The sequence below is a fragment of the Aulonocara stuartgranti genome (assembly GCF_965226115.1).
Source record: "Aulonocara stuartgranti genome assembly, chromosome: 7".
NCBI lineage: Eukaryota > Metazoa > Chordata > Actinopteri > Cichliformes > Cichlidae > Aulonocara > Aulonocara stuartgranti.
This window is the reverse complement of record NC_138945.1, coordinates 59,197,537-59,224,338: the sequence shown is the minus strand read 5'-3', so window position 1 is coordinate 59,224,338 and position 26,802 is coordinate 59,197,537. Positions and strand designations below refer to the sequence as shown.

The 26,802-nt window shown below is 41.4% G+C and overlaps 1 protein-coding gene across 4 annotated transcripts; it reads right to left on the bottom strand.

The window, feature by feature from the left end:
• Positions 1–378: 378 nt before the first annotated feature.
• c2cd5 (C2 calcium dependent domain containing 5) lies at positions 379–26,735 on the bottom strand. 4 transcript variants are annotated; one of them, XM_082540438.1, is made up of 29 exons: positions 26,387–26,734; positions 25,846–25,954; positions 25,612–25,698; positions 25,309–25,480; positions 25,122–25,217; positions 24,669–24,824; positions 24,347–24,584; positions 20,751–20,908; positions 17,893–17,981; positions 15,077–15,185; positions 10,020–10,134; positions 9,769–9,867; positions 9,550–9,661; positions 9,383–9,462; positions 8,802–8,988; positions 8,555–8,716; positions 6,840–6,884; positions 6,229–6,369; positions 6,082–6,145; positions 5,887–5,948; positions 5,676–5,774; positions 5,453–5,542; positions 5,266–5,344; positions 4,740–4,832; positions 4,244–4,276; positions 3,824–3,955; positions 2,496–2,689; positions 2,264–2,410; positions 379–2,174 (listed from the first exon to the last, which is right to left on the bottom strand). In XM_082540438.1, the coding sequence occupies exons 2-29, from the start codon at positions 25,933–25,935 to the stop codon at positions 2,049–2,051; spliced, it is 3,255 nt and encodes a 1,084-aa protein (XP_082396564.1). In that variant the 5' UTR covers positions 25,936–25,954; positions 26,387–26,734; the 3' UTR covers positions 379–2,048. The 4 variants fall into 4 exon arrangements, with proteins under 4 accessions (XP_082396564.1, XP_082396565.1, XP_082396567.1 ...); XM_082540439.1 differs by having other exon boundaries at positions 3,854–3,955; XM_082540441.1 differs by lacking the exons at positions 6,840–6,884; positions 20,751–20,908 and adding an exon at positions 21,511–21,626 and having other exon boundaries at positions 26,387–26,735.
• Positions 26,736–26,802: the final 67 nt, after the last annotated feature.

The window sequence follows — 26,802 nt, the reverse complement described above, 5'->3', positions numbered from 1 at the left end:
TTATTTTTTATATTTTCATATAGCTGATATTTTTCATCACTTATTTCGAGGGATACCTCACGTTTATTCTATGAAGCTGAATGCAAAATAAACAAAACGATACAAACAGAAGAATAAACTTTGAAAATGTTTAAAATAAAATAAAACGCAGGGTCACGACTTCAGAAGGTTGTTTCTACGGCTACAAAAAATAAATAAATACATTATTTATTGAAATTCTAATGAAATTTTTTTTAAAAAAAATTATGGTTTGGGGAGGGGTTTTTTTGTTTTTGTATTGGCAGAAATAATCTTTAAAAAGACAACTACAGATCCCGTTCTATTTTTATAGCTCATCAAATTAAACAAATAACAATAAAAACAAGAAACCAATAGCTGTCACTTTGACTCAGGTTTATTGTGCAAGACCTATCAGGCAAGCATACAGGGTCATGGCAATAAAAAAAAAATGGGTCTGCATGCTGCTAGTCAAAGAGCCAAAGCTTCCAAGTATTTACATTCAAGTTTTAGACACAAACATATGAAACTAATCACAAACAGCTGATCACACACAAAACAGAGTACCACTAATCCTCTGACACAGTGACACAAAAACATCATGAAACTCATTGCACAGCTGAATTAAGTAGTAGGACTCTTTAACTTACAAAAATACTAGAAATCTGATTTTTTTCTCCTTTTTTTTGGAGAACATTTACAGTCTGTTTTCAGGTGGCACAGACACTTGTAGCTGCTCCCCCCCCACCCCCCACAATAGACAGAAGACCAGCAGCAAGACTCTAAACATAAACACGAGTGCCCACGAAACAGCGATTAAGCTTGGCGAAGGTATGTGAAATTTGACACACACAGATAAATGCATCAAGAGGACGTCAGTTGCTTCGATACCCAGAGATCAAGGTTTAAATACTTCAAAACAACCTCATTTTTTATATTCTATTAAAGATCCCTGCTACGACATCCCAAAGACCCGCTTTATATCAACTCACCAGTTTTGTTTGTATTCATCTGACATCACACCTGTCACCATTTCCCTGCTCACTCCAGTTGCATGTGAATAAAAAGCATACCTGCTATGCCACTTGAATTTAAGATAAAGCAATATAATCTAATAGTTTTAAATAGCTTTATACTGAATATATGGTAATGGCTATTCTAAAGGGAGTTATTGCTCTACAAAAATATGTGCATATAACACCTGTAATTTTGGCTTGTGTTATCTATATGCATGTAACATGAGTTTCCTCCCAGAAATACAGCTGTTACACCATCGTTCCACACTTGCAGAACAATTTTGGACTTCCTCTGAGAAACACTTTAAAACTAATTAGCAAGATTCTCAAAAATTCAACATGAGCCCAGTTTAGACATAAAACATTAAAATTGGACAACAGTGAACGGATCACATGTCCACCTGGATTCTTTGGAATTAGCTTCAAAATTTTCCACTTCAGGCTATTTTTTCTATAGTTTAAGAAAGAGCACCACTCAGTTGAAATTTAAACACTTGCCTTGCCTGATGCATAATCTGTTCACTTGGTGCTCAACACATGGGATGAAAATAACTGAGTAAGAATTTGACTGTGTTTTAAAATCATTAGCTTGTATCCCTTTTACTTCAGTCATTGAGCGACATCTGTGATCCGTGGATGGACAAATCAGTCATAGCTGCCTTACTCATACCCGACTGGATGACCAATATACTGTGGCTGCGAGTGACCCCAGCATGGATGGCTTTAATATGAAGGTTAGGTGTAAGGAGTCGGTGACTGGTTTTAAATTAAATGTTTTTAAATACTTTGAAATTCCATAATATGTCCTGCAAAATATGTTCTCTTTAAACAAAAAAGAAACATCCCACACTCCTATATTAATATAGATTGCTTTGCATGCTTGAGCAATGGTTCTTTATTCGCTGTGTCCAAGCCTTTGGATCTTTTATAGAGTTTTAAGGCAAACATAAGTCAGTCAGATTTGGACGGCTAGACTTAAAGTGTGTTAACTTAGTGTGTGTTTCTTGGAGCCAGAATTGGGGACCAGTGTCATTGTCATGTAGCCCCATCAGTTTCACTGCCACCGGTCTGTCCAGTATTTGCCGTAGATGCTGAGGACTCCTGGTCTGTTTCGCTGATGCAGATAACCGCATCACCGCTTACATTTATGAGACACTGAGCCTAAGAGAAGAACAAGTACACAAAATTTAATCAATTGAACAGCCAGTATTGAGATAAACCGCCTGTTAGTAATGTGCAGTTTATATCACCTGATTTTTATTCGGATTTTCCATGAACACACATTCTTTCATGCTGTAAGACACAACTGCATTGCCGCCGAGGGCCGCTACATGGGCTCGAACCATCGCAAACACCTCTGCGATGAATGAGTGAAGGAAGCCGCTGACACCGCCTTCCTGCACAGAACAAAAACACACTTTACGTTTAAAACTGCGCAAAATGACCGCGGGACTTTGGATATTTTACTGACGTCGCTCGTACCTCCCGTAATGATGTCGTCTCTCTGATAAAAAACATGTTGATAATGCCAAGGTATTTAATGATGCGTGTCCCGGGAAGGAAGGAGAGCGGCGTCATCTTCACCACCGTTACCGAGCTGCCTCCAAACGAGCGACTGGAGCGCAGCGAGCGGGAACGTCCCTCTTGAAGCGGACTGCAGCGCTCCAAAGATGAGACTGCAGGTTCAGAGAGAGTGTAGGCAGAAGCAAGTGGGAGACGTGAAGAGAAAAATAAGAAGAGAGGAGAGGGGATATAAAGAAAAAGAAGAGATAAAACGGGAATGGAGATACCAGAAAAAACTCAAAACTAGTGGAAAGATTAAAAGCAGACATGAGCCTTGAAGCAGAAAGAAATGTCATAGTGGAATGAAAATGCAGAAACTCAGCTGTTAGGGTTTGCACAGCAAGAGTAAAATGTGCACTTACATGTGCTTAGGCATGTGTGTATGTTTGTTAGATTTACATGCAGCATTGAGAATGCAATAGACAATCACTTGGCGCGTGTGCGCTGCCATGCATATCATGCAGTTGATGCAAACAAACAATTACACATGTCTGCAGACAGAGAGACAGACCTGGGCACAGCTGTTTACAAGTGTGAATAGAGTGCTTACAGCAAAGTACATGAGAGATTTTATTCTATATGTTGGCATTTGTGAGGAAGGCTTCAGACATGGAGACAGACAGAAACAGCTGTGAGGCTGAGGCTGGGCACATGTACACAAGCCAGAGTGTGAAAGATGCTCCAATATCTTATTGCAAATTTACCTGATGTGGCTTACATCCATCAAACCAGGAACCTTCAGAGCCACATATTAGACTGTAGTTTACTTAACATGCACAGATCTGAAAAGTCACACGAGCTCTTGCAGAAAAGCTTTGACCCCCGCCCCACCGTGATTATCAGTGTGTTCCCAAACAAATCAGACATGAAATCCTTTAGCATTCATACAGTGTCTCCTCCTATCTTCCAAGCATAAGAAGAATCAGTGATGCAAAAGCAGGGGAGGGGAATAAAAGGAACCCTCCGGAGGTTCTCATGAAATTGCTGCAACCAACAAGCTATTTGAGAAAAATGCTGCACACAAAATGCAAAAACCTTTCTAATGTGACACACTGTTTTTGGCAAGCTGCAAATTGTGGATCCCTCTGAGGGGCGGGGCGTCAACTTTCACACTCTAGCCAAAAAAACAAAAACAAAGCTGGTGCTTGATTTACAATGCTCCGCCCCCCAGTGGCATGCATGGAGGGGTGTGTGCGCGTATGTGTGACCGCTTGTGAACCGTGTTCTGTATTTGTGGGTATGATCACCAGAGTGTGCTAGAGACTGTGTCCTCCTACTTGTCTTAACTGATCCTCGTCTTATGGTGTGAGCTTTCAGCCTAAGCAGCTCTAGCCAGGTGCTGCATCTGTCTGCAAAGGAACCGTAATCAACGGAGGCAGCTGGAGAGAACACACACGCACGCACGCACACACACACACACGCGCACACACACACACACACACACACGTGCATTCACAAACGCAACAGCAACAACAAGAAAAGAAAACGAAAAGACAAAACAGAACACAAAACAAACGAACAGAAAAGAACAAAACTGGATGAGGGTTGGGAGCTGTGCAGGATAACTCTGTCCGAGACTAAAGGATGAAAAGTCAAAACAGGGCAGTGTAGTAGTTTCGGTAGCGGGAGAAGGGGCTGGGAAAATAAAAGACAAGAAGGTAGCTTACCTCTGGGTGACATGTTGGTACTTTCTCCGACACCTGTCTCACACACACACACACACACACACACACACACACACACACACACACACACACACCATCACAGTCTAACTTTGTCCTTGTCGGAAGGTGAGAAAAGTTCAGTAACAACCGATTACTGCCACAAGGCGAACACAGCAGGCGCTGCCTAGCTTTAACCATCACCCCCACCCCATTATCCCATGGCTGTGTTAGCCTAATGCAAATGGGGGTCACCAACACAAAGTCTCTTCTAGACAGCGTCACAGACTGTTATCTAAGTTCACGGCAAAACAAACTCTCACTTGTCTACTACAGTTCATTTACCTGCTGATCGGACTATAAGCAGCTGGTTTTGGCGGAGCTTTGCAGCTGGGGTGAATAAAGAGACTGTATCTGATGTGTTAGTGGACGAGATGGGTGATACCTGTTTAGTGAAGCAGGGTAACGGAGGTAAGGGAGGTAAAAATACAGTTAAAGATACCTGAGATTTTGGATGCTGTCTGAATGTTGGAAGAGGACGAGTCTGCACACAATTCCAGGGGAAACTGCAGCTGCTCTTCAGCCTCAAGGCTCCCTAAAAAGATACACACAAAAACCACACTCAACTTTACACACAGCACTAGCAGGGATGTTTCTAAAAAGCAATACACTATTTAGAGCAGGGGTGTCAAACATAAGACCTCAGGGGCCAGAATCAGCCAAAGTGGGTTGTATGTGGCCTATCGTGTAAAATGAGTTTGACATCCTGGCTTAGATCCTAAAAGAATATTTGTTTTCCTACTTCACTAATAATCATGCAATAATTCTCAGCTTTGCTCAATATTGATATCAACTTACCTAAGCTGAGTTATTGCATTATTTGGAGTCAAGTAGTGGCTCACTTCATAGATACAGCTTGAATTTTTTTTTCCTTGACTGATGAGTACTGAGTGTATTAAACTGGACGTGAAAGCTTTCCTTCATCTGAGCAGAGCTTTAACTGAAGTAAAATTAACAGAGAGACTGACCTTTGTTGACGGGCTTCTCAGCTGTCTTCTCCTGAGTCTGTTCCTTGTCATAGGTCATGGCAACGGCTGTCACTGTGACCTGCGCAGGGAGACGAGCAGAGGAACAGCAGTAGATAAAAATTTTTCTCTCAATTACATTCACTGCTCTGGCAGCTTGGCAAATGAGTGATAGCCTGAATTGTCTCACCTGTATGAGCTCTTCTTCTGGCACTGCTACGGTGAAGTTGAGATGACAAAGACAGCAGGGGATCATAGAGCGCAGCTTGAAGTAAAAACTCTGAAACAAACATGATGAATTGTAGACTTGTAAAACCCAAAACTAAACACAGACAACCATAGCAAGTTCAACTAAGAAAAAAACCCCCAAAAAACAGTGCCAGTGTGAAACCTGCTCCATGATGGTTTCTTACCTTCAGCAGGTTCTCACAGAGGTCAGTAAAGATCTTGTTTAAGCCTTGGTTAGTAAGATTGGCATTGCTCAACCTCAAAACCCTCACTGATGTAAACATCTGTCAACATAAAGGATGACACAGATCTAAATTAATACTTAATTGTATTTATTTCTAAAATAATTATTCTGCAATAATGGTTAGTATTGCTACAACTACGTTCAGTACGTACCTGTACTCCTGAAGTCCAGTTAGAAATCCCAGGCATATTTTCAGTGTTGCAGCTGTAGAAACCTGAAGACATTGAAGCAGATGCAATGAAGCACAGAAACAATGGCACCTGCTAGAGCTTGGACTGAATTATTAACTTGTGTGCAGTGCATAACGATCCATTGTAACTGAACCAGAGTGAGTGTGCAGCATGTACCTGTGGGGGGAGGTGCATCGATCAGGAGGGAGTGGATATCCTCCACGGCATCGGTGTCATCAATCTATAGGAGTGATCAAACATTGTCACCATTTAAACTGGCATTTACAACTGGCGTGTACTGATTTGATTTGTACAGATACACACCTCCAGGACGAAGGCATCCTTTTTGCCGTGGGACAGATCCAGTTCTGATAGCTCGTCTGAGCTTTCCGAGTGGGAGCGAAAAAGTCTGGATCGATGCCTTGGCTCAGGGATTGGAGAGCCCACCCCTTCCTCTGCAAGCTCCTGCAAGCAAAACAGACGCAGCGTCCGAGCAGACGGGACGTCAGAGAGAAAACCAGAACACCGCAGAAGATCACATCTGTATCTAACATCTGTACATCTGTACTGTAACTAGTAGAATGACTGTGTTAGTAACAATCCACATGCTCTCACTCACCCAGTCAACTTTACTGACACACACTCATGGTTGGTGTTAATTTGGGAAAACGCACACTCGCACACACACAAATATATATGCAGGGGAGAGTGTGATTGGTCAGGGGAGATGGACATAATCAAAGTACGTTAACAACTTATAAAATGACTTTGCAGTGAGTCATCTGAAGAGGTGACTCTGGTGTGGGTTATGTATTATCCCCACACACAAAAAAAGTCCCCAGTTAAGAGCTGCAATTAATAGTGTGAGATTAATAGTGTGAAACACTTGTCATGCTTTGCTGCGTCTCACAGCTAAAGGTTGGCATGCTCAGTACCATGTTTATGCCGCAGAACACCTCAGGGTCCAGGGCAAATAATTTCTTTAATGATCAGAGAGAGACAAGAGGGGTAAGTTTATCACGATTCACAAAGAACAGAATATACAGCCCAGGCATATATGGACAGTTAGAAGTTGTTCAGCTTCAGCACAGAGGATTTAAATAAGATGACATGTACTACATTAAAGTGTCAAGTCTTAGATTTCACTTGAGAAGGTGTGCATCAGTATGGAAAGGACTGCTTCCTATGCACGGCAGACAACGTTTAGGGACTCTTTCTTTAATCTGACCTTCAGCAAGTTGAATAGGTCTCAAACAGATTTGGCTCAAGTGATTAACACAGCGATTGAAAGACAGCTCACTTCTTCACCCTGGAAGGCTCTTTGGTTGCTTCGGCTATGTGCCTGATGACCATTTTTAATGCATCTAGAGAATTCACCTACAGTGCACACCTGCACACTCGTCCCTATGCTTTTTTTCAGCAGTGAATTAATTAACAACTAGCAATATGACATTAGCAAACACAGCCATATGGGCTGAAACAATAACAGAGAGGGGGCTTTAAGTCAAAAGATCTATCTATCTAGCTATCTAGATCAGGGGTGGGCAATCTCAGTCCACGAGGGCCGGTGTCCCTGCAGGTTTTAGATGTGTCCTCGAACCAACACAGCTGATTTAAATGGCTAAATTAGCTTCTCAACATGTCCTGAAGTTCTCCAGAGGCCTGGTAATGAACTAATCATGTGATTCAGGTGTGTTGACCCAAGGTGAGATCTAAAACCTGCAGGGACACCGGCCCTCGTGGATTGCCCACCCCTGATCTAGATATATATACACATATGACTTGGCCCCTTTGTTCTTCTGATCCTTTAATCATGAATTAATCTGGTCACGAATTCTTCCTTTAAAAGGTGAGAACAAGTTATGTACTTGTGAAGCATTTCTGGCTTGCTTTTCAGCAAGTTTTTTTTTTTTCCTTCACCATGATTTTCAGATTTTCTGGAAAACAAATACCAACATGGAGTTCTTTCTCTTTCATGTTCAATTCCTCTCTTCTCATTTAATGACACATAACTTCTACTTGTAACTGAAGGTTAAGTGTTGATAGTCAGCTCTGAGCCATGACACACAGCCACCCAGGAAACAGTTTCCAGTTGGCCGGGCACTTTGAATCTTTGTAAATCTTGACCCTTTAATGTTGTATCCAATCAACAAAGCTTGGAGAACAAAATAAAAAGGTAACTGTCCACATAACTATAGTCTGGACTGTATAGTATGTCTCATAAAATGTTTTTTAACACTGTAAAATATCACCAAAATAATGGAAAACACTAGTATTGTCCATACAATGTAAAAGCCTGATGACAATGCACTAGTCTTTAATATTCTTGGTCATAGACCGTAGATATTTTTTCTTTCAAAGTAGAAACAAATGTGAAAACTGTTCCCACTTGTTGCAGTATAAAATGACCACAAACAGTGATGTTATAGCGTATTCATCAGGGTAAGTTTTTACCATGTCTGAACATCATAAATTTTAACTTTTTTAGTTCTGTTGTGCTAAAAGGCTTCATACATGACACCACAGCTACTGCAGTTGGAAACAAACCTACATTACCACAAACCTGCCCTGAAAGGTGAGACTTTTCAGGCTTTATCACAAAGATCAGCTTCCATAAGTTCACTGTATCAGCAAGTGTTGACTGTCTCACCGGAGGATTTATTTGATAGAGCTCTTTGTTCACAGCTATGGTGTCATTAATCCTTTTCTGAATGGATGATATATGCTCGCTGCTCAAGTCTCCTGGAGTCTTCCCTGCTATCTGGATACCCCCTGGAGCAGGCAGAGCTGTCAGGTACACACCTGTAGCAGACTGAACACACACACGTTTTCTTCGATTAAGATCCACCACACATAAAAGCGACATAATCACTTGTTAGCATGAAAGGTTAACCTACAGCCAGACCCAGGAGCATGTTCTCGCCAACACTGATCTGTATGTGCAGGCCAAACAGCGCGTTCATGCTCCGCAGTTTCAGCTTATTCATCAGCTGAGTGTGTAGCTCATATTCCATGAAAGGCAGCAGGTTAGAGATGGCCGTTGCATTCGCTTCTCCCTGGGCTTTCTTCTTTAGACGGCACAGCCTGACAGATAAGAGGCACTGGCATTGAAGGTGCATTGATTCACTCATAGAAAACCTGCTTGACTGAACCCAATTGAGGTCTAAAATTGACCTTGATTGGTCAAAATTGCTCACTTTGATAACTTCCTTTGATGTCAAAATGCATCGTCTGAGGTGTATTGTTTAGTCCACATGATACCACTGAAGAATATTGGGTCTTATAAATTATGTTATCTGAAATATCTACTGTAAAAGTTATAATTTATAGCTAGATTATAGAGTGAAATGCTTGTAATATTCTTTACTTTTATAGATTTGATTTGTGTGTTTTTTCCCTAAGTAATATTTTTTTAAAGCCTTTTAACTCCTTTTCTGCTAATATCAAGAAGGGTTTGTGGGTTTGTGAGGTGTTATACCTGGCCTGGATAAGGCAGCCCTTTCCTGCAACAGCTGCTTCTGATGGCAGGTCAATTGTTGTGAAGAGCACATCAGGAACCTTACAAAAAAAGGCAGTAGTTATTGATATTTTTAAAGAGCAGAAACCTTTTATTTAACCTAAAAAGAAATTAACTGTATTTGATACCTTTTGTCGTCTACAGTGGTAACAATAGGTGAGCTGTGCAGGGAAGGGCATGTTGAGCTCATCGTACGGGATGTGACAGAAGCCACAGTTCGGTGGCGATGGCTCCTCAAACCTGGAGAACAACAAAAACCAAAAAGGTGCATTGTCATAAACACGTGATGACTGACATTCAGACTGTCCGAGACTTTGAGCTGAACAATAAGAAAAAAAGAAACCAACCTGTGGTCGGTGCAGCCGATGTCCAGGCAGCCTTCACGCATGTACCGAGGATTCAAGATGGCTGCTGTGCCAGATGCGGACAGAATACACACCTCCTCGCTGTTTTGAGCCAATGGGAGAAATGAAAAGAGAAAAACAAAAAGGCGCAATGAGAGCAGGACACAAAGAGAGAAATCACAAGGATCCAAGTGTTTTGTACCAAACTCGGGATTAAAGTGCATCACTTTTCTGTGTGTTTACGCAGTACATACCAGATGCTTGTGCTCTCACTGTACCCTACAACCGCATGGCAACCGAGAGCTCTGGCATGAGATTTGATCTCCTGGCGAATCTCCTCCCACCAGGCATCGCGAGTCTCGGGCTCATCTGCGAAACACACAATTCTAAATCAAACAGCCTTCACGAGGCATTTCTAACTGAATTATTTATCAAAACACCTCACTGAACACTAAAATATAGGTTAAAAATGCAGTACCCTCACAAATCCAAACAACACTAACAGGAAATCTGTGCATAATCCGGTGCCTAATCTGACTGCTTTGACTTACCAGAAAATCAACAAACAGCCAACATTACAGTTTGTATTTTCTGATGTTTTATGGGTTAATCAGTGTATCAAAGCAGGCCAAAACCAACCGTGAGTTTGTAAAACAAACTGACACTGAAAATGGTTTGTGAGAATTTCAGAGAGATGATGATGATGAAGGCAGAGTCAATGGTCAGACAAGATTAGTTCATTAGTGGACATCATATAAATGTTCATGTCTCCCTTCTCTTTGTCTCCTTTCAGCCAGCTGCACTAACCGAAAGGACACAGCCACCAGCCATTATGTGGCTCTGCTAGTATAGATAGAAAATCTGGTATAAGAGAAGACACTACGCCTAATTTTAAACGTGCTTTCCTATCCTGGTGACAAAGCTAGTAATTTTAAAGCGATCGAGCCTTCATCATACTTATGCTAAACCATGGGTGTGTTTCAATATTCTCATGAGGCTTTGCTCCAAACATCTTTTTCTTTAAAGCCAAATCATTGCAAGTTGAGAGCTTAATCATAGAGCTGGGCGATATGAGATTTTTTCATATCACGATATGTTTTTTTCATTTCAGGCGATAACGATATCTATCACGATATAAGCCAAATAACTATATTTGTAAGATTTAAATGTGCCGTTGCTCACAAGTAAAATGTGAAATAATCAGCAGCTTGTTTTTAAATATTTATTTCCCATAATAAGTTCAACAGGGTAGATGTACTTAAGGAACATGAGACTTTTTCAGATAAATAAAGGCAAATATTGCAAACTACACAAAAGGCAGCCGCTAAAGCGTTTAAGTTTCAAAATAGAACAAATGAAACAGACTAAATTGTCAATTCCACTTAGAAACAAAATATTAATTCTAAAAATAAATCTTAGTTTGTTTTACAGAAGAACAGACAAAACTGACTAACTTTTGTCAGTATCAAATAAACTGAGAACTAAAAGGAAATTCTCAATCTCTCCTTGTTGTATAGCTTAGCTTTTCAAACAGTTTTAACAGTTACTTTAGTCTGACAAAAGCCGAATGACGAATTAGCGCTTCCAGTCAGAGACTGAGGCTACGTCCACACGTACACGGGTATTTTTGAAAACTGAGATTTTCCGTTTTCGTTTTAAAAAATAATCCCGTCCACACATAAAGGCAGAAATGAAGGAAAACGCTGCTATGAACATGCCAAAGCAGCAGGTGGCGCTAGATTCCTAACCGTGCAGAAATGTTGGCCAATCAGAAGTCTAGAAGCCTCGGTGGGAAAAAGTAAACAAAGCTGGGGCATAGAAGCAGAACCGAGTCGTATGTGTGGAGGGACAGTAACTGTGTGTATATGTAAGCATTTAAACACTGCAGAGAGTAGAATTAACAGTATTGTAGAAATTCATTTCACCGAAACAATAACGTGGCGCACAGTGTGACGCATGCACCAGTTTATTGTATTTCCAGACTTGCTTTCGGCACAATTTACAGTGCACGCTACTCTGTTTTTTGTCAGACTTGAAATAGCCGAAATACCTTCACACTACGGAACTTCTATGGCTCTTCCGTTCGACAATCTCTCCGGCATTGGAACCATCATCTGTTTTCTCTTCGGTCACGCTCGGTTGATTTTTCTAGTCGGCACACTCATTTCCTCCATTACGTGCTGGCTCCATTACCCGCTGGCTGCTTCCCAAACAAACACACGTGCGGCTTGGCACTTGTGCTGTACGTAACAAGTCACGCGACGTGACGCTGCGGCTGTGATTGGTTCGGCTCTGCGCTACTGAATTTGGATCGGCTGACCTTTTTTTTTTTTTTTTTAAGAGAACAAGAGCGGCGAGGTCTATCGCGATAGCTTAATTTCTCTATCGAGTAAAAGTTATATCGCGATACATATCGTTATCGTTCTATCGCCCAGCTCTAGCTTAATCTGACTCATATGGTTGTTTTAGGCTGTTGAACAAAGAGGACATGACCAAAAAAAAGCTACATTAGAGTATTGAGCTTCACCCCATGATTCCCTGGGAGCGCTACATGCTGACAGAGCCTCCCAAATACAGAGAGAAACTCAAATGGTAGGTGAGACAGGGGAGAGGAATGAATGAGGGGGTGAGAAGAATGGGCTGTGAAACTGAAGAGATGAAGAACAATGACTGATGGTCAGGCATTAGGCCCACGAGGTGGGTTTCTTTAAACCAGAAGCAGTTATGTCAAACAGGCACAGGCTCACCAACGTGCACACTCATGACCACGTGCACAGTCATGGGCAGAGAAGGGCCATATTCATTCACTAGAGTCCATCAAATCTACTCCATTATTTAAGTCAGCTCACCTCTTTCCCTCCATCCCCACCGTAAAGTCCCAGATCCAGTTAATTTTCCTCAACTGCACCCCCCCAACGACTTCTTTCCATGCATCCATTCATCACTTTTCTCTCTCTTTCGCTTTCTTTCTCTCAGTATGAATACGGCCCAGTGAGTTAAGGATGCACATGCCTCAGTGGCTCTTTGTGACAGAGTAAACCTCCTAAACCTCCTCTGGTCTAGACAGGTTTGACCACAATGTTCATTCAGGAAGCGTTAGAAACAGCGCTGGGACAACGTTAGTGAAGAGCAGGAGCTCTTCTGTGCAGCAGGATGAGCTGGGTGTGGGGTAGCCAGGCCAGGCTGGATGGGGTGGGGACGCAGGGCATGCTCAACTAAACTCAGCACACACACACGCAAACACACAGATTAGAGAGAGGAAGATGGCAGCTCACTGAAGTCAGAAGTTTTCAGCAATATGAGGCTATGCTGAATTCTACTTAAGCTTTCTATGGGGGCGTTATAGTTTAACACTAAGCAGACATGGGTTTAATTTCATTGAGCTGCCATCATTCCTGTGGGTGAGAGCATTAAAAGGGGGGAAAATACCTGCAGTGACACTATTCCAGTCTAGCAGTTTGTATGAGCGCGTGTTACCCAAGGCTGGGCCAGAACACACCGTTAGTACAGAAAAGAGAGAAAAAGAAAAGAAGAGACAGTCTAACAAACCGACACAGCACAACGGAAGCACTCCACAATCACTATGCAAAGACAGACACCACTTCACAGTCACTAATGCGACGACAAACTAAGTTAGGTCCTATTGAAACAATCTGACAGAGAAGAAAAAGACTGATGAGGAAGAGAGGAGAACTGAGATGAGTAAAAGCGTCAGGCTATATTTACTTATTTTGTTTTTAACATAGGAGAAGAGAAGCTCTACAACACAAAAAGGAGCATGCGGCGACTGTAAGTACATGTAGGCGCACTGTGGAGTTTTCACGTAAACAAAAACGAATGCGTCTCATCATAATGCACCGGGCATGTTCTTACTGTAAATGCCCCCCTGCTCCGATTTTAAATCATCAGTCAACAGGTTCAAACGGTGCCAGTCTGGAGCAGGCCGACCAACCTGAGTGAGTGATAGAAGTCATCTGGGTTGCCAACATTTAGCTGCAGTGATTCAACAACGACGGCCTTGGATGCATTTATAAAACATTACATGAAGTGCTTTTACATGCATTAGCTAATGTATTTTGCTAATAACCAGCAGATCAAGCCTGAGTTAAGCAGAGCATAACTGTTAAGTTATTGTTGTTATTGTCGAAGTAAAAACAAGCTAAAAAAGTAATGCACTTGTAAAAATATCGCTCCCCGGTGCTATTTTTGAAGAAAAACTCCACAGGGTACCTTTGATGTTTTTCTGTAGTAGAAAGGCAACAGTGAACAGGGCTCTTTTCAGACTGCTTTCCAAGTTAATCCTGGAGTTTCAATCAGGGTCATTGAGTCTAATTTAAACAAGACTACAGGTTTAATCACAGCACCTTTTTTTACAGTCTTATTTTAGTTCCCCTGTCCACTTCTGACAAGAGCCCTGCTTATCCTAACCCAGCCCACATTCATCAACACTCCCCTTTGATTAGATTCTCAGACATCCTTCATTCATATTGGTAGGCTATTAGTAAACTGAGCTAAAAGGTAAAACTACTAAGTCTATAAACTGGACTCAGGCATTTCAACACTGTTAACAGGCAGGTGATCACCTGACGAGCAAATGTCTGTAAATCTCATTTGAAGGTGTATTTATTATGCCCCTCTTAACACAAGAACAGATTCAACACACTGAGTTCAATAAAGACAGAGAAAGGCTGGCAGAGCTTAATCAAGACACCACAGCACCCCGATATGTTGCCACCTACAGCCAACCACACACACAACAGAAGTAGCAGGCAAAACACTGGAGCCATGCGCCACTACTGCAATTCAGCCGCAGGGGGCAGCACTGCACGACAACAACACAGCAACCACAGCACAGGCACACACACAGAGCCACCACATGACCAGCACAGACTATTAATTACATAAAGCCAGTGAGTCAAACGACAAGGTGAAAGTTGCCCCTATCCATAAAAATGTTTAACACATGTGATGATAGCCCATCCTAAAGTTTAGAACAAACTGCAGACGCAGCCTATCGGCGTGACCAGGAACAGCTTTCACCTGCTACCTACAGGACTTGCAGATAAACTTAAGTCTGACCGTCAACTTATTGTTTTTTTTTTCCTTTGCAAACAAATTGGGAGTAGGACCATACACTGGAAAAATTTGGCAACACAAGAGGATAATGGGTAGCATTGACTAACAGCCATTTGCAACGAGATCAAACACACACAACACTGTAGGGTCAATGGAAAAAGCTCACTCTTATCTTTTCATGGCACGATGGACGAGCTACGTTAGGAACTTGTGTGCTTTTGTGTGTTGAACTCACCGGGGTTGTGTATCCGATCCAGTAATTTGACAGATCGAGCGCTGACCACTCCACCAACATGAAGCAGAAAACCAGGCGGGAACGACGTCAAGGTGAAGAAGGGGAACTCCTACACATTTAATTAAAAAAAAAAAAAAAACACACACACTGGTCACTTACAGAAAGGGCCTTTCCAGTATTTTTGTGTCTCATGTTTACTTATACATTGGTGAATATTAGGTTCTCAACTCAAAACTGAGTTCAAATATTTACTTTTTGCTGTCAAGGCTAATTTGTTCTGCGTTAGGTAGGTGGTTAAAACACCACTATAAGATACAACACCTACAGTAGTGGGCAAAAGTCTTGAGTCAGCCTATATTTCTTTATATTTTACCAAGAAAATGGGAATTCTACAAACATAAATGAAATACAGTACATAAGGCAAAAACTGTTTTTACAATTCTAACTAGCCTGAAAGGTCAATAGGACCCCTTTTAATCTTCACTAAAGTGTGAAGTCTTTCAGCCAAGCGTCCTTCTCAGTAGTCTTCAGGAAAAGTTCTCCAGGCTTCTTAAAGAACATTCACGTGTTAATGTTTCACTTCATGTGTTTTTTTTAGCGATGTATGCTTTTAACTCTTTTGTGTTTGGAATCACTGTTGTGCTGAAAAATTAAGCCACAGCGAGGTCCTGTGTCAGGTCTTTGCTGGATTTTATTTCCTTTTTTTAATATATGAATTTCAATTACTGTTCATCTGGTTCTCAGCTAATAGCTCTTTAAAAATCACCTTGTTGGTGCAAAAATACATCTATCTAATCATGTTACATTTGCAATTTTTCATAGAGTCAACTAAATAAAAGTGAACAAAGTGTTTTTTTTCTCATGGTCTGCTAGTAAAAAAGTCCCTAAAGATACAACTTAAAAATGTTTCTTTGCCAAGTTGACTGTAATGTGCAGACATATGTGGGTTAAATTCCTTTTTATGTTTGCATGATTAAGACATCAGTTTTTAGTGGCTTGACAAAAACAATAAGAAAAACTATCACGTACAAGGACTGGACTGAAAATGAATGAAAAAGCAGCCAACATGCAAATCAAAAAACCTAGAAAGACTTTCAGAACACTGGAGAACTACTGCTCAAAACCACCTACTTCCTGCTTGGAGGTAATTTAGTTTAAAAAAAACACACAAAAAACCCCCAGAAAAAAACAAGGGCTAGCTCAAGACCTTTGCACACTACTAATAAGATCTTTATATTGCATAACAAAAAAAATTAATTTGTAAATACTTTGAATAGAGATCATCCTATATTTTTAATATTTTTCAACCCCAGAAACCTCACAGTATCAATTCTATGCAAAAACTGAGAAATTGGAAAATCCTAAAGCAGAACCAGATATCAAACTTCACATTTTTTCCTCTTCCAATACACACTGAAGCAGGTGATTATCAATCAAAACTGTTTTTAAAGTCTAAAACATGATGCATGTAGACTTAAGTTACAGCAGGTATAGGATAAGTGGAAACATGCACCAAGGACAGAGTGTGATGAGCCCCCCATGCAGGTTTTGTCCACTGAGATTCCCCACTACAGCCTACCCATGTAGGAATAAAACTCAAAAGCATTTCAAATACAGCTGGAAATGATTGAGAAAAACATCTATGAAAGCCTAGGTATTTAGTGTCACTGATGTAGTGATTGAATTCTTTTGAGTCTACTGTATACACATGCATTCATTAGGTCTGGAGCTGAAAGTGAAGGACAAAGACAGACAAAGTAGTTTGCGGCTGTGAATCATTACTCTGATTTACATGCTTGTCTCTGCCCACTAAGAACACAGCTGGTCTTCTGTCTCTAGCCAAGTAATGTGATGCAAATCCATGCATTCACTCACACGAGGAGCAGGAAACAAAGCCTGCTGGTATTCATTCTTAGTTGAAGAGACAACACTCTTACAGAAAAGCAGAGGGACGTAGTGATTCCCAGCCATGCAGGACCAGTATGTGATGGATGGCTTCAGTGATCAGAAATCAGGTGGGAATGCCACAAATTTCAATCGTATCCACTACTCCACAAAAGGAAGATGTCTTCCAATTTGTCTGACAGCTCCTCCCACTCTGAGCCAGGTCACAAGAATGAGCTGATGAGATGAGTATGCTCATTCCTGTTTTTGATACGGGAAACCAAAAGTCAAACTCGGGAAATTTTTCTGGAAGGAGGGAGGCACTTGAGATGAATATCCAGACGAAACACGAACAGTCTCAAACACACCCCTTCGAACAAGAAGGGAGCCCAACTCCTAACCTCAGGCACTCTGCCTTACATGTTTGTCAATCTTTTAGGGTTTGGAGGGTGCAGAGCAATAAAAAAAAAATTAAAAAAAAGAGCTAGGTTAGGAGTTGACTCAGGCTAGGTGGTGGTCATCCGCTTGGTTAGGGTTTCAAGGGAAAGGTGGAGAGTGAGAAGGTGTCACACTGATGGGACATACCCTGGCGTTTAACAATAACCCAGAGGAAGACGCTCCCTGAATAGCATAAGTGGTCGAGACACAAAAAATGGAACATTACTTGGTCTTACACAGACCGATCCCCATTAAACACCTCTCCAATGTCAGTTATGAATTTGTCACAAAGAATGCACCTGTGTTAAAACTCACCATTTGCACAGAGATCTGAGGCTGATATGCAACGCCAACACAAATGTCAAACCCTCAACTCTCCAAAATGGCTCGTCAGCTGTGACATTGCATTTCAGTCTCAGGTGTCTGCACCAGTAGTGAGCTAGTAATTAATTGTTTGTAAGCGTGGACGATGAGTGACACCATTGTCACCGTACCCGCTGCTCAAGAGCTGTCTGCGTCTGTTGTCTGAGGAGGGTCCTCAGAGGTCCCGCCTCCTTCCCGGCGCTGCCTCCACTGCCCATTCCTGATCACAGAGGAGAGCCTGGCTTCAGTTTTGTCATTTTAAACACAAAAGTCAGCCGAACACAAAGACAAACAAACTGTCAGGTGATTATTACATTGCAGCATTCATGTTAAAACAAATCAAGAGAAAGTTGAACTTGGATGAAAAAAAACCTAATGATCTTCAGCCTCATGAACCTCAGACTAACTTATTCTGATCATTTAGTGCACTAGAAAATACATCAAACCACATGCTGGGAGTTAAGGTATTCAGAATAGGACTCTCACAGTAGTTTTGTGGACTGTGAGCAGTTAGTGTTTCTGACAAAACCAGTCAAGACAATTTGGGTGTGAACAGTCCTGCTGTTGACCCATCAAATGAGTGAGATGCCAACACTTCACTGTTATAAGGTTCTGGCACTCGGTGACACACAGCAGGCCTACTATACCGGAGGCTGCCAGCAGCAGGTCCTCAGTGAAGGACACGCTCTTTCTCAGCAAGGCAGAGTCTGACTGGATGGAGGAGAGTGGGGCTGAGGTGGTTGCCCTGGGATTAGAGCCACGACCACAGCCCACTGAGCCAGAACCAGGAAGGGACAGAGTGTCTGTGGAAAGGATGGGGGAGCTGGGGCAGAGGAAGATCCCAGGTCTGCATCTCACTGAATGGGGCTCCTCTATCCAACAGCAGAGAAAAAGATGGAGGGTGCATAAAGAAAACAGATATATTGAGAATGGATAGGCAGAGAGCAATGAAGAGAGTAGGTAGAAGCACAACAACTGAGAAGATGGAGAAGAGCACGATGAGGAGGAAAGTGGACACAAGCATAGAGAAATGAACTATGCAAAGTAGGTAGCTAGTATTAAGTAAGCTGGGCATTGTACTGATACTGACCTTGGTGAGCGGATCAGCTGTCAATACATTACATGGCTGGTCCACATTTTAATTAAATTAGCATGCTAACTACAAACTGATGACTTTCAGTGTTGCAGAACCCAAAATATACTTTCGATTCAAATAATTTAATGACATTTATCAAATGTGCACTGTATGTACTGGTTGTAAGGAGAGAGAAAAAGGAAAAATGCTGAAGAATGATGGGAAGCAAAAGCCATTTTCACACATGAACTCCAGACAATCAATGCTTCTGATCATGAGTCATTTCTCTTGCTCTCCATAATTTTATCTTCCCATCATTATGGTACAAGTTGATCTTGGTTTCAATCTGTCCAAAGATTTTTCTAGAACTGTGAAGGCTCTTCTAGATGTTTCCCGGCGGTCTGATCTGGCCTTCCTGTCACGACCTGTGAAAACCTCAGTTCAGGCATCTCGTTGATTGTTCCAACTTTACCAAAAGTGCTCTTCACTCGGTTAGATGTGAAGCTGTTTTTCCTAAACATGGAAATAATTCTGTTATAGTGGACTTTACTTGTCTTCTGTGGTTTTTCAAGCCTTTCGATGTTGCTGAACTGGCTAGTTCATTTCTTCTTTTTAAGAATACACCAGAATGTTGTTCCTTAAAGCTGATGCTCTCTGTTTTCTTTTGGTCTTTCAGCCAAATGATGAGCACTTTAACTTGTATTTATACATCTCTTGATCTCATATTGAGGTCAGCTACTAAATGCAAGCTCTAAACTTGGAATCAGCCCTAGATTTTTTTATCTGCTTTTAAATTATCACGGAATAACAAAAGAACATTCCTCTGAAATTGGATGTAATGGACTATGTAAACAATTGGCTGTAATTCCTAACAAGTTAATGCAATAACTTTGTCAAATGCCTCGAATTAAAGCTTAAAAGTCTACAACTCAGTCAAATCTTATTGAAAAAGTGTTAAATCCTAAAGACTTAGCTATACAGTGCACCCAAAAAGTATTCACAGCTGTAGCAGTTTGCCATGTTACAGCCTTATTCCAAAAATTGATTAAATTCATTTTTCTCTGCAAAACTTTGAGTATGATGCCACAAGCTTGGAACACCTATTTTTGGGAAGTTTCTATCATTCTTCTTTGCAGAATCTCTCAAGCTCCATCAGAATGGACGGGGAGCGTTGGTGCATAGCCATTTTTCGATCTCTCCAGAGATTCAATCAGATTCAAGTCTGGACTCCTGCAATCTACATGTGAAAATGGCTTAAGAGGAAAAGAAAGGAGGCACAGAAGAGGAAACATGAGCAAGAAAGATAATGAAGTGGAAAGAAAGGAGGAATGTGGATTAGGGGAAAATGTAGGTCCAATCCTGAGGGCTCGGGAGGGCAGCTGTGGTGAAAAGTTCCTCAGTTTTTGTGGCATTTATTAGTGGCCTGCGTTAAAATGTGCTTAAGTTGTCCTTAGGGCAGAGTTCTACCAAAATTATCTCTTGCTCAATGATTAACCATAATGATTACTAATGGAGAAGTGACCTTCAATCAACAACAGCCCCCATGAGACACAGTGCTTCTAAAGCTACAACAACAAGGGGACGGAACAAATACAGAGATCTGGTGTGCCTTCAGGCTATGAAGCACATGTTTCATATTACAAATATTAAAAATGTTTTTGGTTTTTTTTGTTTTGTTTTTCAAAGTGTGAAACAAGAAGACACACCAGGCCACTGAGGACAAGTGGGAGACAAGGCAAGGCTTAATAAATATTTATAATAAAACTTACAACAGAAAATAATGTTAAAATATTCTTAAAAAATGAACTGAATAAACTGAATTTGAAAAACAAAACCACACAGCAGCACCAATATGAAGTGTAGGAGAAGGGAGGGATGAGAATGGGAAAGAGGGACGGGGCCAAGTATTCTTACCCGTCTTGGGCGTCAAACTGAGGTCTGTGTCTGATGATGAGGACTGGCGGCTGCATGGCTTGGAGGGAGAGAAGGGGGGAGGAGAGGAGGAGGTGGGAAGGGCTCTGAAAGGGGTTGGCGGGCCGGAGGACGAGGGCAGATCCTCAACAAATACCGGCCTGCCAGGAGAACATGACACACACACACACGTCAGTCACCACTGCACCCCTCTGAGCGTTTGTATGTGTGCGCATATGTGGGTGAGAGTGAACCGAGGTTGTTAAGTGGAAGGGTGACTTTTTAATGTGACACTTGTTTGCTTTGGGTGAGGTGTGTTGTCAGGTGCTACGCATGGCTGGAAAACAAAAAAACAAAAGCAAGCGTGAAAAGCAAAAAGTAAGGACGAAGAACAGCACACGCACACACACATAAATGAAACTAAAGAAAGCAATATGGCAAAACAGACAAAAAAAGATCAGATTAACAGAGGATGACGAGCTGAAGCATGTGTCCCAGTAGAGTGAAGCAAAGGTCAGGTGACTGTAGGGTGATTACAGGCCCTTCCTCAGAAATGCTGATGCAACTGCAAACCCGACTGCCCACCCCGCAGTAATTAGAAAATGAGAAGTGGAGGGATTCCAGACTAAAATCATTTTTAAGGACATAAGGGTCTGTCTACCTTCTTTGCCTTGATGCTTCTATCTTATAGCTTTATTGCTACACTGCATTTCTGATTTCCTGCCTTTCTCCTGCACCTATTTCCTTTCCTGCCTCTGCGTACCAGTGAAGATGAGTGTGGGTACAGAGACTGAGAAGTTCTGGGACAGTCTCTGGGAGCTGCAGACCGAATGCACTGGGCTGTTGTGGGTGGAGCGGCATCCGTGGGCAAGGGGAGACCTGGGCCAATCAGCAGAAAGAATGAGAGTGAGAGAGAGAGAGAGAGAAAGACAAAGAAAAAGAGAGAGAGGAAGACGAAGGGCCGATATGGACACGAGCGGTGAGAAACGTCCAAATCCAAATGTTGGCAGAAAGGAAGAAAGAGGTGCACACAAGAACCAACACAACACAACATTGCAGTAGAGTGAAAAAGGGAGACAAAAAAGGAAAAGAACAGCAAAAAGAGGTTGTTGGGTTTTTTTTGTTAAAACTCCCACTTTTTGCACTGTTATTCAATTTAAAGTCATGTGAAAGAAGCACAAAAACAACACGCAGCTCTCAGTTTGAAATCTCAGTCTCACACATATACAGAGCAGGGATGCAAACACGAGGGGAAAAAAAGGTAACGAAAGCTCTACAGCAGTACAGATAAGTAACCAAAAATAAGCTAGCCTGGAAAGAATTTCTTTTTATATGGCTCCCTGGGAAACCTTAAAATTCTCCATTATGGCTGAAATATTAAAAAAAGAAGTAAAAGAAAATAATCGGCAATCATTTTAATACATGGAGTAACTGTGGATATCAATTTTAAGCAAACTGATTAAGAAAGGTCCTTTATTTTATAATAGTGTAAAATATCCAACCGCTACATCTTGAACTGTTGGTCAAAAAAAAAGCAATCTGATGACCTTGTTTTCCACTTTGGCACCATTTTGTTCTCATTATGTCTTTTTTGTTTGTTTGTTTTTACTGAAAAGTAAGTAAAGGAGGCCTAAGCAAAGATAGATAGACAATTAAATAAAAAAGTGACTGTATTTTTTTGTAGTAACTAAAAGTGCATTTATTGAAGAGAAGGAATTGAGACTGTAAATGACTGGCAACTGCCAGCGCTACCCCTCAACCTCCTAGTGTTTGATATAAGATATATATCGGATGACGACATAAAAACGTCTATAGTTTCATTTTATGCTATCGTTTGTTTCGTGGTGTCGCAAAATAAACTGTTTACGGCAATATTTTTTCATTATTTTGATGGTCACTGTAGTGGCTATATTAATTTCTTAAAGTTCTCTCTTTCTCTTATATTTAATATAACCACACTACAGACAGACAAGCGTTTGATTTTAATGCATTGTGGTTAGCAACAACGACGGTAAATCCACCGCGTGTCCGCTTGTTCCACATAAACCTTTCACAATAAAGCTCAAGATCCTGTAGAGACTTTTCAAAATAAACTGAATCACGTGAAAGATGCAGAGTGTTTACGGATGAGAAGCAAAAAAGAGCAGTCAGGTGCTAAAAAATAAACCTTAGACTCAAACGTTAGAACAGGCTTTTCCTCGCAGCACGCTGTGTAATAAATACTCACAAAGAAAACGGCGGCCGTTACAACTTATGTCTAAAAATGTATAGTTTCATGCATCAGTTAAAACACTGCACTCCAGGTACGATGCCCAGCTGGAAACGCTTCAGGCAAGTCGAGCTGCCCGAGATTCACAGAATTTACAGAAAATGTTACATTTTTGTGATTTACATCGTTATCGGACGATACATGTCTTAATATCGGAATATGAGATTTTGGTCATATCGCACAGCCCTAGATACACCTATGGGGAAATTAAAAATCTGTTATTATAACCTTATCAAGTTATTGAATTCACAAGACTTGACCTCTGACCTTGAGGTCAAACCCAAAATTACTAAATGGATTTAATTTAGTGGAATTTCGCTTTATACTCACTACTGCTGAACAGTGTCAGTAAATTAAACAACAATAAATACCCGAAAGAGATTAAACGACAAGAATCCCGAATCATGGCAGCTTTAGCTCATTGAATAACCAGTTTAAAAACAATCAAGAATGTGTGTAATCACAGATAGCTGTTTAGATTCTGATAACATAGAAGAAATAGGGGTTTCTTTTACAACACTTTCTTAATTGCAAGAAAAACCAAAATGCAGGTAAGTCTTAAAGGAAAGATGAAGAAAGACAATCATAACAGAAAGAAGAAAATGAACTCCGGTACAATAATTACGCTCGCTTCGATTCATCACTTTGTCCTATTTTTAGTGGACATTCATGACTGTTCTCCTCACCGAAAAAAAAAGTTTTCCAATTAAATTCACACATTTCATCTCACCACCAGCAGATGTTTACATCCCCGTTACACAAAATCTCACACGCCGACACACAGATGTAAAGTTTGAAGAGAATAAGAGGCACACAAGCGCACCAAGTCGTTAAGGTTACAGGAACTGGATGTAAACCACAAAACAAATCACTTATGATGGGAAAAGCAGAAAAAAGTGAGTAACCACATAGTTAGAGGCACAGCAGAACATGTGTACTAGATACACACTAAAAAGATGCAGCACTAGAACATGCAGAGGCAGAGCAGAAAGCCATGCAAGAGGAGTCTAAAAGAGCAGACACAGACAAGGGAGGAGGAGGGGGTTGAGGATGGCTGTGTGTGTACTGTACATGTGTGTGTCTCAGGTTATGTCGTGTGCTGTTAGTTTTATGATGCACTATACGTGATACAATGGACACACCAAGTGCAAAGGGGAATCAAGAGATACTGAGACACACACAGGAGTGTGCACATAAACCTTTATACAGTACACGCTTTAATCCACACACTCTCCCTCTCGTGCACACACAATCATCTTTCCCAAAACTCACAGTCTTGCACATAAAAGAGGTAGTAGTGTGCATGCTCGTGATGTTGGTTCATACTCACTCCTTTCCATCTTTAGAGGGGGAATTGCAGGCATTGGAAGCAGGAGCTGTGTTTGGGTGCATGTGTGTATTGGTGTTAGGGGCACTTCCAGAGCTGAGTTTGTCCAGCGTGCAGGCGGTACCTATGGCCCGGACCACCAGGCCCGACTCTCCTTCCAGGTCGAAACACTGCAAGTAGCCCACTACTGCATTCCCACCCATCTCCAGCACTTTAAGCCCTATTTTTCTCTGTAGTTCTCCTGGACGGGGGGGGTAACACACGGCCATGTTAACAAAACAGGGAAAATTGGGGCACTCATTCCTCCACACCTGAATTTCCTTACCAGACATGAGAGAGATGAGCCTCTGTCGCGCTTCATTGGAGGCCCTGGGAGTTCTGATACGGTCAATCCACTGGTACTCTGGATCTTCATTTACCACGAGTTCCTCAACAAAGCCGTGCACCAAAGTTGCCCTGTAGCACTGTGGAATACATGTGGCTGCCATACAAAAACAGAGGGGAAGGAACTTAGATTTCACTAGAAAGGTTTGTTATAGCTGATATTCCATCTTTATTGCACAGTTTTAAGTGGTATTTCCTTGTTTACAGATGTGCTGATGGCACTGACACGGCTTATAATTTTGCTGATTAAGGAATAACCCCTTTTTTTGTTGGCAAGATCATTATGACACAAAAAACTTGATTACAATGCCATCTAATGAACTGCTCTCCCTCACATAAATCTGAAAATTGTGTCTTATGATGCATTTAGAATCAAAAATCCACCCAAACTTACTGCAGAAAAACTTGACCCCGCATGAAGACTGTCTGAAACGGTTCAAATCGTTGAAGAGTTCCACTTTAACAATGACGTTTATTTCCCCTCGAATTCCTGATGACAAACAATAGAAATATAGATAAGGCCATGAAGAAAACAAAATAAAATTAGTGATCATTGTGGATGGATTAGCTGATTCTTATACCATGGATGGTATCATAGATGGGAAACCAGCCAGAGATGACAGAAGCAGCCTCACTGTAAAGCAGTGGATCAATGTCAATGTAAACTTTCCCTATGGCATCATTAGCACTGTAAGTGTCGTGGTCCAATACTGTGATCTGCAATGGCTCATCCTGCAAGTCCTCATCATCGACCTACAGACAGCAAGGCATGAAGAGGAACAAGAGGCAAAAGCGAGGAGGAGAGTTTAGAAATCTACAGAATCTGATTGCAATTTAATGTAGTAATAACATCGGTCCCTCATGTTCAAAGAGAGGCATTTTACCTCAAATTTGAACCACTCCGAGTTCCATTGTGGATTGAGGGATTTGGGACAGACATCAGTTTTGAAGGTTGTGTTTCCAAACTTGACCTGGAATGTAATCAGACACCTTTTTAAAATGCCTAATTGCTTTTCTTGGCTCATTTTAGAGGGGAAGTGACTATCAGCATTAGGACAAACAGTTCATGTACAGCCACACTGCTGTAAACAAATTAAGTACATAAATTCTTCTCTTACCTCTACGAAAGCATCAGTAAGGTCACTGGCTCTGTCCATCACAGGCAAGTGGCGCCCTGCCACAATTTTGGCCTTCAGTTTCCCAGGCATGATTCAATTTTACGCTGATCTGTCAACATATATAATTAAATCTGTCAACACTGCCCTTAGCAACAGGAAACATCGAGGCGTCGGTAAACATGTTTTGGTGATAACGTGCAGAGCCCCTTCCTCTGTTTACAAGCTCACTAGCTAATTAGCTAAAAGCTAAACTAGAATTTGTATTTCTTGTTTTTCAAAAAGGTTGATCCACTCGGTTTGAGGTTGTCTACAGGATTGCCGTTTATCAAAACAAAACAAAAAACAAACTATCAGTGTGCTAGATTAAGTTAGCAACACGAGGCTAACACGAAAAGCCACTTAGGTTAACTGCATTGCAGTCAGAATCTCTTTAGCTCTAGTTACCTGATCGGCCATGTTTTTACAGTCACACGGCAAAGCCTCCACCTATGCAGCTACAAAATAAGCATGTTGTCTTCAGTGCAGACTGTAGCATCCTTACCAGTGCTAGAAGATTAACATACAGCTGGCCAAGCAGCAGCAGTCTCGTTTTACTCGGACATTATTGTTGACAGTCCACCGTTCGTCTGACCTCCGTGTCTCTCCCATAACACGAGACGTGAGTTCCCAGTACACCACACAGGAAAGTGTCGCTCAACTTAGAAATCATCCAGCCGCAGATATTGCGGCTTTACAGATACTGGCGATGCTCTACAAATGGCATTACTGTTCACTAACTATTTATTACACACGTCCCGCGTAAATACAACGGCTAGCTTGACAGCATGAAGCCCATGATGAATGAATTCTCACTTGGGGTTGTTGTGTGCTGCGTTTGTGTGTACCTCGTAAAGATGTACTTTAACATGCGAACGTTACGTCGACGCGCCCCTGCTTCAAATAAAAATAATAATATAA

Coding starts and splice junctions, on each gene's coding strand:
- c2cd5 (XM_082540438.1), bottom strand. CDS start 25,935: ATGCCTGGGAAACTGAAGGCCAAAATTGTGGCAGGGCGCCACTTGCCT. Junction 24,825..25,121: donor CGGGGTCAAGTTTTTCTGCA/GTAAGTTTGGGT, acceptor TTTGTATGGCAG/CCACATGTATTCCACAGTGC. Junction 5,543..5,675: donor TCTGTGAGAACCTGCTGAAG/GTAAGAAACCAT, acceptor TGTTTGTTTCAG/AGTTTTTACTTCAAGCTGCG.